This window comes from Lycium barbarum, chromosome 7 (genome assembly GCF_019175385.1).
Source record: "Lycium barbarum isolate Lr01 chromosome 7, ASM1917538v2, whole genome shotgun sequence".
Taxonomy (NCBI): domain Eukaryota; kingdom Viridiplantae; phylum Streptophyta; class Magnoliopsida; order Solanales; family Solanaceae; genus Lycium; species Lycium barbarum.
Window position 1 is genome coordinate 132,506,533 of NC_083343.1, and position 11,095 is coordinate 132,517,627.

Below are 11,095 nucleotides of genomic sequence, written 5' to 3' on the forward strand. Positions count from 1 at the left end.
AGTTAAAGAGTCAGAGAAAAAACAAAAAATAAAAGGGTAAAATATCAAAGAAACTTATATTTGCAACTAACATAAAAGACCAGGTGCAAATCCTTGCTTTAAATTTCCTTAGACTTTCCATCTTTCCACTCTTTAATTTCTTACAAATGGTGGAAAAGTAGTAATTGCCCATAAAGTACGTTGTTCAGTAGTACGACAAAAAGGAAGATGATACAAAGTTGCCCATAAAGTTGCATTGGCAGATGAAGAAAAAGGTAAAATCTTTCATTCCTTCCTTTTTTTACTCATTTTCGTGTGTTTGGTACCAAATTAAAAAATATCATTTTAAAAGCATTTGCATATATTTAAATGCAAATTACTATGATTTTTTTGAATATGGAGTGCAACTTCTGGTGGTAGGGGTAGGCAGGGGGTAAGTGGGGTAGGCTAGCCGGTGGGTATGGTTGGGGGGTGGGTAAGAATTTTTTTTTCATTTCTTATTTATAAAAGTAAATTAAAATGTATGAACTAGAAAATTCGGAGTAGAGGGAGTGGACGGGGGAGGGTAAGAATTTTTCATTCATTTTTTATAAAACTAAAATAAAATATTTAAAATAGAAAATTTGGGGGAGGTTGGGGGTAAGGGGGTGGCATGGAGGGGGAAGATTGGGGTGGAATTGGGATGCGTTAGTGTGTTTTTATTGAATTCGAAAAATGTTTTCCGTCAAATTTTTAAGGATAGTATTTTCCGTAGAAAAATATTTGCCTTTGTTTTATGAAAAATAATCACTATCGTAAAGATTCAAATTTCACTAGTAAAATTCCACGACATTGCCTATAACTGTTACAGAGTATAAACAGTCACTATTTATGAATTTTACTCGAAAAGTTCCGTGTTATTTCCAATGTTATCTTAAAAGCAAAATGCAGGCTAGAAGATCTAAATGCTATATATTAACATCGTAGGTAGAATAAATTAATCTCATCTATGATCACTAAAATTTATCTATTGTATCGATAAACTCACAAAATTATTTTTCAGTCTCAATAAGTCCCTTGAACTATATTTTAATCTCTCATAAAATTCAAATCACCGGAAAACTGATACCGGTACAGAGAATTTAGAATATAATCTCTTATAAAACAATAATCACTCTTTACATAGTGAAAAATATGAACTTATTTAGAATTATATGGAAACAGGTAGAGAGAATTCCATATACACAACATAATGTAATGCTACTACTGCAGTGCTTCATATAATTGATACTAATATTCTTTTGGATTGTTTCCATCATCTATGGTTTAGTGCTGTTTTTGTTGATAATCCCTTCATTATTATGAGTTGAAGGCTTGTAATATCCAGTGACAGGGTCTGGTACCCATGATGATGACTCTGATGAAGCAGAATTTGGCCTTTGATTTTCCTCTGATTTTGGTTGATGGTCCCTTTTTGTGGACCCTGCTTCTGCTTGTGGTGCACAATATCCTCTCCTACAATATTTTCTTCTTTATCAATAATTATACAAAAAATAGTAGCATGAAATTATCATTGTATTCGCTATATTTGTTTACTATAGTATGAAATTACATAACACATATATGTTTTCAAAAAAAAAAATGCAACTACATACAAGCACAAAGGCGGAGCTAGAATGTGGAATTTACGAGTTCTAGATTTTGTAACCGACAACTTACTAAATTTTGGATAAGGCTGTCAAAGTCAAATAAAAACATTAATGAAGACTAGGGCGGAGCTAGAGGGGCGGAAGGGGTTCATCCAAAACTGTTTTCCTTCAGAAATTACATCGTATATATAAGATTCAAATTTTTTATTTATATACATAAAATAGTCTAGTAGATGATGAACCTCGATGAAAATCCTGCATCAGCTCCTCCACTGAACTAGGGGCGTACTTAGAATAGAGCGGTTAGAGGCTCATCAGAAGAAAATATATAGCTTTGGCTTAGATCTGTGTGACTTACATTATGCATATGTCTTAAGAAAATTCACTAAATAAGTAACCGAGAGCCTAGATTACAAATGCATACTTTCTTTCACATTTAAAGAAAACATAAAAAGGTACTATACGAAGATCAATTCACCTGGTAATAACATTCAAGGGAAGGCTACCACCAACAAGACAATAAGAAGATTTGAATTTGCTGAGGATTCTTGTCATATTGCCAGCCATTTTGAGTCTAAAGAGACCTCCAAGACTTGTCAATACTAATAAATATCTTGGTTAAAGAATATACCAAGTTTAGACACAAGCCAGAATTGTTATTTCCTTTTGGGGTAGATACACAAGCCAAAGTTGCATTATATAAGAAATGAATAGTCAATAAGTGGAATAATTGATTGGACAATTGTATGATTGAGTCTACTTGGTCATTATGACTTCAGTGGCTAAAAACATCCTTGAATAAGAACCACCCACGTTGCGTTATACTATAGTATAAAAAGAAGAAGCTTCCAAGAGGAAGACATTATTTGAATTGATAGTGTAACATATAGTATTTGTATAATAAAATCAAATAGGAGTATAAGATAACATGTAAGTCCCTATAATAATCATTAGTTAATTACCTGAGAAAACTGTAATTGACACGCTATCACAAGTTATATTCGCAGATAGAGAAAAAATCGTACACTGTCAGTGTATATAACTTAAATTATTTTTTTATAAAATAAGCAAGAATAGCTACATTTGAGTTCATTTTTGTAGGCTATATATAACAAGGTCGTTCTTAGAGGGAAATAAGTTATATATATAGAAGAAATTGGTAGGACAATTGTATAATTGAGTTTACTTGGTCATTATGACTTCAGTGCCAAGAAACTTACCTTGAATAAGAAGAACCACCCACGTTGCATCATACTATAGTATAAAATGAAGAAGCTTCCAAGAGGAAGAAGTTATATGAATATACGGCTTAAAATATATTTGCACAATCGTATCAGTTATAAAATAATCATACGTAAGTTTCTATAACAAGAGAAAATAGTAACTGACTTGTTCTTACAAGTTAAATTCGCAAATAGTGTAAGAAAAATTTGTATATTCGATGTACGTAACGTAAATCATTTTTATAAATAAGGATCCTTCCAACCCTCCTTATTTAAAGTAATTTCATATTTAGAAAACCTACCTTTAAATTTGTTTTTGTAGGCTATATATAACAAGCTCGTTCCAGAAAATACAATGGAACTATAAAAGTTATTCAAAAAACCATGCTTTTGAAAAAACTGGAGTAATAATGTCATCATCCTTCCCTGTCTACTCTTTAATTAAGAATTAATCTAAAAGAGAGTGCTTATGAAAGCCTTAGAAATATACTCCATTGATTATTCTTCATATAGTGGGTGGCCTCTAGGCACGAGAAAGGCTACCTCTTTTGGCCTTTCATGTAATCACGACGTACTTGTGCCAAAAAGGTTCTTTATTCAAAAAAGTCACAAACATAGTAACATGTACACACATAATTTAAAAAGTTTTTGCTAGTATACAATAAATACATAAATAAAAGTATCCTCATATCAGAACTTGAATTATTAAATGACAAGATCACACAATACTGCATGATTCAATCATATCATAGCAGATAAAAATTCAAATTCAAGTCTTACTGCCACCCATTAACAAAATATTTGTACAGTTTCGGTCTTAAAAAAAGGATTAAGTCACAACTGAAGAGACATGTTGTAAATATATAAATAAAAGTTTGTCATCTCTCGTAGTTTTAACTTTTAACTGAACGTTACAAGAGAGATAGCCAAAGACAATTGGATCAATTTTTATGAATGGTTCAAACATGTGCTGCAAGCTCAATGTTTCAGATGAACTCATAAGAATAATATCCACCTTAACAACTAATGAATTACAAGGGAAAATAAGAGAAAAGAGAGAGAAAAAAGAAGTCGCAAATAAGAAAATGAAATATTGCAAATTATAGAGTATCCGAAATTTCAAATAATCTTTTACAGTTCCTAGTAATTGTCTGCCTTTCCACATCAAAATTCCAAAATTGTGTTGATTCACTATTCTTTTTCTTGTCACTCAGTAATTGGTTGTGTATTTCACTCAGATGGGGCAAGGTGGAACATCAAGAGTAATTCCAGCTTGAATTTGACCCCAACCGATGAGACGCCAGTGCTTCTCGATTCTCCGGCTAAGAGCAATTTTCTCACCTTTGCTGGTACACACAGGTGATGTCAGTTGCAGTTTTGCAAAGACATTCTTAACAGCGACAACACGAGCCCCGGTTGACATAGATCCTATGTTTAACATGAGGATTTCTCCCTTGGCCAACTTTGAGACTTTACCCTGTCTTTCCGTGTCCTTTGTCCTCACTCCCAGAAGACGGCGGAGCAAGAAGAAATTTACCTGCATTACAAAGTGATGCCACTATGGAAGAAGAATAATAGTGTTCTTTTTGTTCTAAAAGTGATGTCTAAGTGATTTACCTCCAGTTCCACAAACACTTCAGGAAGTGACCCAACCTCCCCAAGAACCTGTCCCACCAATCGATCAGCACGAGTCAGTGTTGGATCCATAGTTGTTCCAACTCCAATGAGGCCTCCGGGCACAGCAAATTGTAGCTCATTTTGCTCAGCAAACAATGACACTATTCTTGAATATATTGGGGTACACTTAATGTTGCCACTCTCATCCTTGACAGTAATACCAGGACGAACCTCAATGAGTTGATTTACCTTCAGGACTCCCTGCAGAAAAACATTTACTTGCTCATTTGATTTAGGTCCATCTTCCAATCAGATTTTCATTCTTTAAATGAAGGTTAGCATAAGCAAGGAATGCGTGATGCAAAAGAAGGTATGAGCTGTAGCATTTGTTTGTTTTACGGAATATAAGAACATACCTTCAGTATACTGCCACCAGCGACACCACCTCTGATATCATCAACTTCAAAACCAGGTTTATTAACATCAAATGATCGGATGACTATCATATTTGGTGGTGAAATGAAATTCCTCTCAGGAATGGGAATTTTCTTCACAATATATTCAGCAACAACATCGATGTTGTACTTCAATTGTGCAGAGATTGGTACTACTGGGGCACCATCAGCCACAGTTCCCTGAACAAGGTATTGAAATAAGGTATAATGATCGAGCCTTAAGATCAAGAGCAGAAAGTGCAAAGAGGTAAACCAATTACACTAACCTGAATAAATTTCTGAATTGCCTCATGCTGGTTAATGGCAACATTTTCCTGAACTAAATCAACCTTATTTTGGAGAATTATTATGTGTTGGAGGCGCATAATTTCAACAGCAGCTAAATGTTCAGAAGTTTGAGGTTGGGGACAGCTCTCATTAGCAGCAATAAGAAGTAGTGCTCCATCCATAATTGCAGCTCCATTAAGCATTGTAGCCATGAGAATATCATGACCCTGCAGCAAATTTCATGATACAAAAGCACCATATCAGGAAATAAAATGTCTTACTGACAGCGAATAATCAGACAATGAACCTAGTACTTGGCGAGTGTTTGCAGACATATTGCAAGAGAATGGTGCAGAGACTCGCAAAAGAACATAATTGATTAACTTATGTGCTATCTTCTTCAGTTTTAACAATGGTAAAGGATCAAAAACAATTCTACATATCAGACCAACAGACAAGAAAACTATAAATGACAGAAAGGCATGTCAGACCATCAGCTTGTTGAGATAATTTTGACTACTGTCAATATCTCGCCATATGTGCTCGGCTTTGTTATGATAACTTTAAGTGTTCTTCCCCTTATGCTCTAAAAAGGGTATATCGGGTATTTGTAGCATATGTCGTAAGGGTTCCAAACCTTTAAAAAGGGAGCTGTAATGCAGCCAATGGCAGTTTAATAAGCAAAGAGCTCTTTCCCCTTATATGCTCTAAAAAGGGGTAAGTCAGGTTTTGGAGCCTATGCTGTAACGTGTAAGGGTTCTGTACCTTCCAAAAGTGAGCTGCAATGCAGCCGATGGAAGTTTACAAGACAAAGTAGTTTTACTTCGTATTGAAAAGTATCTACTAATACAAAAACATGATGAGTACCCTGCCTACAGAAAAGAATCTATCCACATAAATGAATGAGGTTAATAAACCCACTGCATGCTCCTGAGATCATAAAAACAACATTTACAGATTCTCACAGTGGCAGGAGATGCAGATATGAGATTCACTAACTATTCTTTAGATAGAGACCAACATAACCGAACTTGCTACTTCCTAGAAAAGGCATTACATTTCTGAAGACAGCGATAAACAGGAGCCAGGAACTTTTTCCTTTGTTTTTTATATAACCAAGAAAACCTCGAGGACCAGTGGCGCACAGTTTGCAGCTCGGTGGATATTAGGCCAGCTCCTCGCCCTTCTTCACTTAAATACCAATGATGTGCGCCTAGCCCACACATTGCGCGATGTGCTCTTGCGCTCTTACCGATAGACTAGAGCTCTGGGGGAAACTAGGAGCCAGAAACTAAGGGAAGCAAAAATTCCTAGTCTTTCGTCAAATCCAAGACAGAGCTAATTGGAAACGCAAGTAGCATGAACGTCAAATATGTAATAGAACAAAAAGATCTTCACCCAACAAAAAAGAAGAAGTGAAAAGATCCATTTAAAGATTATTTTGATACCTTCATGTTGGTGTATTTCCTAAATTATGACAGCTTAAGATTTTCATCAGAGTATTCATATTCGCAAGAGATCAGACAACAAAGAATTATCATCTTGTCTAGCGACCCAATACTCAAGTAAAATGTCAGTAATATGTACCATAAATGTTAGGTGAGAAGCTTACGGGGCAATCAACGAAAGATACATGTCTCAGCAATTTCATCTTACAGTTCTCAAAACCAGGGACATCACACATGGGACTGTCTTCTTTTCCACTTCCATATGCCCTGAAAAAGGATATTGTTACAAAACAAAAGTGACCCAAATGAGCAAAGAACAGTTCCATTCAAATTCAAGTACTTACTTGTAGCACATGGGTCTAGGGCAGCGATCCTCTTCACATTTATATATCTTAGCATTAGCATATCCAAGCTTAATTGTGATGTTTCTTTCTAGCTCATTTTTAAAACGAACGGTCTGCATAAATAAGGCAAGACGATAATTGGTTTCCTTCTAGAGGACAATAGAATCTGAGGTTACCCCAATCAGTATGTGCTTAGCTTTTAAAATTTCCGTAGCATGAGTTCATTATGACAAATACAGTAGGATCATAGTAGGTAGACATATAATCAGACAAAACCGTCTTCATGGTCAACTAATCAAGGTAATCGATTCAGAATGAGCTACAAACACATGCAAAATTGCAAATCATCAATGATCTCAAAAGCTGATTACTCCGGATAACTTTCCCATAATAATGAGGTTCCATCTCATGCCATAATATAGGCTACGCAGAATTCTTCGTCACCAAAGAGTAACTATATTCCATCATAACCCAAAAAAAAAAAAAAGGAAAAGCCTTGAAATTCTTAAAACTTTCTTTTAACCAACCTCGAAATACTTCTAATAAAAATGTGCAAACTACACAAATAGTAAACAGGGCCTAGACATTTAACACATGCTCAAATTGTTTATCCATAAATTCAAAAGTAATACAAGGCCATGTATTTACAGTTACAATGATCAACTTACTGGTATTTTTTTAATAGAGGTTCAATGTATGATATTTTATAACTAATAAGAAACTGATAAAAAGAAGACAAAGTGAAGGCCCGGATTTCAAAACAAAGGCGTACCTGCACTCCAGATATAGCTTTTACAACTGTTGACTTTCCATGAGCCACATGGCCAATGGTACCTGGATAATGAACCTAAATTCAGGCTGATGCCAGTAATGTGTAAAAGAGATTCTCAAAGAATACCTAGAAATCCAATTGCAGTGTACATATAGAAATACATAGTTCAATAGAGATCAGTTTACCAATATTTATAGTAGCCTGACGAGAAATAACCTCTGGTGAAAGAGGATGCAGCTTTGTTACATCCAACTTACTCAGGTCCTGCTCCATCAATCCTTTTCGAGACATTTTGTTAGCTGCTCTTTGATACTCTTTCCGATGTCAGTAATTTTCAAGTCTGAAATTGGAAACAAAACAGAGAAATTATGCTCAAAACAGTAACTTTTAGACAGACAGTCAAGGAATGTCTCAAGGCATAGAGTTTTACAGACAAAGTAGTTTAATCACTAAAAGTTTTCATTAGACAGAACTATCACTAAAAGTTCCTCTCTTTCCCCCCCCCCCCCCCCCCCCTTTTTTTTCTTGGGGTTTACTTGAGCCAAGGGTCTATTAGAAACAGCCTCTCTACCTGTCAAGGTAGGGGTAAGGTCTGCGTACACTCTACCCTCCCCAGACCCCACTTAGTGGGAATGCACTGGGTATGATGTTGTTGTTGCTGTTTTTTCTTGAGATCATATTTTTTGCTAAGAAAGAACTGCTTCTTTATTTATTATTAAAGGTGATTTATCATCTGATAGGTTCTCATTCTCAAGCAAAGAAATTTCAGAACCTTGCATACCAGCAACCAAGCTCCACCCTGAACTTCCCTGAGCAAGATAGACATTCATCAAGACATCCAAAATTCCTATCAGCTCCAACTTACAGTATTCAGTTGAATTCAAAAAACAAATACGGCTTACATAAAGTTCAGATCACAAATATGCTCAATTGACAGGTGTGCAGTGGAATAGAAATAGTTTCCAGTAAGCACGATTTTGCAAATTCTAATTAAATCATTTCAAAATAAGATGAGACAGAGAAAGTATTTGACAGTACGGAAATGTGCGCTTATATTCCTCCAATATACAATGTAATTATAATATACTCCTCGACATAAGTACGAGATTTGTCTACTTAGTATTCTCCGTTTTGCCCTATAGTTTCTTGTCCTTGATTTTCTGCTACTATTTGTTATTTCTTGTATTTCGAGTATTTTATTTATCTATTCCTTTTTTCCAAATTGTTTATCATGGTCTTTGATCTTGCACTATTTCATTTTCATACTGCTTTGAATTGCTTGTCCTTATCTAACCTTTTTTTGCCATGCTTTTTCTTGAGCCGAGGGTCTTTCGGAAACAGCCTCCCTACATTGTAGGGGTAAGGTCTGCGTACACTTTACCCTCCCCAGACCCCACATTGTGGGATTTCACTGGGTACGTTGTTGTTGCTGATAAGTACGAGATTTAGAGAACCTCTTAACTTTAGAAAACCTATAATTTTCCTTATAACATAAACTATCTAGTATGAGAATGAAATGGACCCCAATAAAGAGGATTCATATAGCCGATAAACAAAACTTACATCAGCCTATAAAACGCTACGAATAAAACAGAATAGGATTTACAGTATAGTTGATTGATAAGTCATCCATTAGACCTTCTAAACTTTCCCGAAAATCCTTAAACAGTGGAATTTCAGTAATGCTGCAAGTACTTCCCAATTTGCAAACCAAAAACAATATAATTTCATCAAAAGCTTATAAAATTCATAATATTTCTATACATAACAGTCCTAAAACACCCGCAAGGGTGGCTCAGTTGGTTGAGCATGGGGCTTCCAAAATGGAGGTCTCAGGTTCAAAACCCTCTTCCTATAACAGCAAGGGATTTGCCTTTTAGGTCAAGCTCATCGCACGGGGCTTGCCTAGTGCGGGTTATCTTTCCTGTGTAGTTTGCGAGCTATTACACAGGAGCGGGTTTATCCTGTGCGCACCCAAGGTAGCGGCTGCGGGTTCCCCTGTCAAAAATAAAAAATAACAGTCCTAAAACCCTAATTCCTAAACCTCATCTTCACCCGATATTTTTAGCTCCGATAGAGTTAAAACTTATCACCATTCATAACAAAAATAAGAACCAAACTAAATGCACTAAACAAATATATTCAGATAGAACTAAAAAGAATCACAATTTAAAAAAAAAAAAAACATAAACAATATTTAAAAAAATGAAGGATTTATATTATAAGCAAAAAATGAGAAAGAGCTCAAAATTAATATCAGTTCTATCACATAACAGTCCTAAAACTCAAATCACCAGAAACAAACAAATATATTCACAACTAAAAGTACCATAAAGCAATTAATAAAAATTTGAAGGATTGATATTGTAAACAAAATATGAGAAAGAGATAGAGATATAAAATCTTACCGGAGAAGAGTTAAAACGACAGCGTTTTACAGCTGAACTTTGAGCTTACAATAGAAATATGATTTTTTTAGTTTAGGGATGAAGAAGAAGATGGTATTTACGTTCCAGACCCACTATTTATATTTAACTACATTAAGATCCCCTAATTTTCTAGCTTTTGTTGTTGTACCACCTTTGGCTAGTACTAGAGGTGGGTGTCAAGAAAAAAAAGTAGAATAAAAACTCAACATGTATTTTACTTTATTTTGTGTGGTTTGATTTTCAATGTTAAAAAATCGAAAGTATTTTATTTGCTTAGATTTTAAACAAATAAATTCTATATGGACAAGTTCATGATACTTCATCGAGTTGGAAAAAATCATGTTGGGAGCGCTGCCCCTAGAAATTGACCCTGCAACGAGCGAATTTGGATTTTAGTCAGACTCCAATGCAGGTATCGAACACCGGGTGGGAACAAAAAAATAAAAATAGTTCCATGAGATGTAACGTTTAACATAAGATTATTCTAAAAGGTTCTTTTTGGTTAGATTAGGTGTTTGATACTAGATTATAGTTAATTTATAATCAAATGTTATTGAAAATATTCAACTTTTTATTATGTTCATGTTCAGAATTGGAGATGTATTTGATTCTTTACACTTTACCGATTTTGACATAGTGTTTAACGGTATATATTAATTTGTATTTCATTTCTAGTTTGTATTCTTTGGGAGTCAAATGTGTATTGTTTTTATCATGAAGTTTGTTTATGTTTGAGAGCATATATGTAAGTTGTTAGATTTGCTAGAGAAAATAATTATCATATCTCACATCACATATGAATATTTCAGTAGATCATATACTCATTAATTAGTTTGATTTTTACTGTGGCACTTTCCAGATGACATGAAATGACAAAAATAGTTTATTTTCTTTCACCAAAGCCAGTTAAGAATTATTCATTTTACTCATAAT

At 34.6% G+C, this 11,095-nt stretch overlaps 2 protein-coding genes across 2 annotated transcripts; both read right to left on the minus strand.

Annotated features, from left to right (window-relative positions):
* Positions 1-1,009: 1,009 nt before the first annotated feature.
* LOC132602685 (late embryogenis abundant protein 2-like) lies at positions 1,010-2,311 on the minus strand. The gene is made up of 2 exons (XM_060315481.1): positions 2,086-2,311; positions 1,010-1,473 (listed from the first exon to the last, which is right to left on the minus strand). Exons 1-2 carry the CDS (start codon positions 2,172-2,174, stop codon positions 1,278-1,280), a joined length of 285 nt encoding a protein of 94 aa, XP_060171464.1. The 5' UTR covers positions 2,175-2,311; the 3' UTR covers positions 1,010-1,277.
* A 1,477-nt stretch (positions 2,312-3,788) lies between these two features.
* Positions 3,789-10,298, minus strand: LOC132604524 (eukaryotic translation initiation factor 2 subunit gamma-like). The gene is made up of 9 exons (XM_060318065.1): positions 10,142-10,298; positions 7,919-8,073; positions 7,734-7,795; positions 6,962-7,074; positions 6,782-6,884; positions 5,169-5,396; positions 4,864-5,082; positions 4,448-4,708; positions 3,789-4,367 (listed from the first exon to the last, which is right to left on the minus strand). The coding sequence occupies exons 2-9, from the start codon at positions 8,022-8,024 to the stop codon at positions 4,065-4,067; spliced, it is 1,395 nt and encodes a 464-aa protein (XP_060174048.1). The 5' UTR covers positions 8,025-8,073; positions 10,142-10,298; the 3' UTR covers positions 3,789-4,064.
* Between the last annotated feature and the right edge of the window lie 797 nt (positions 10,299-11,095).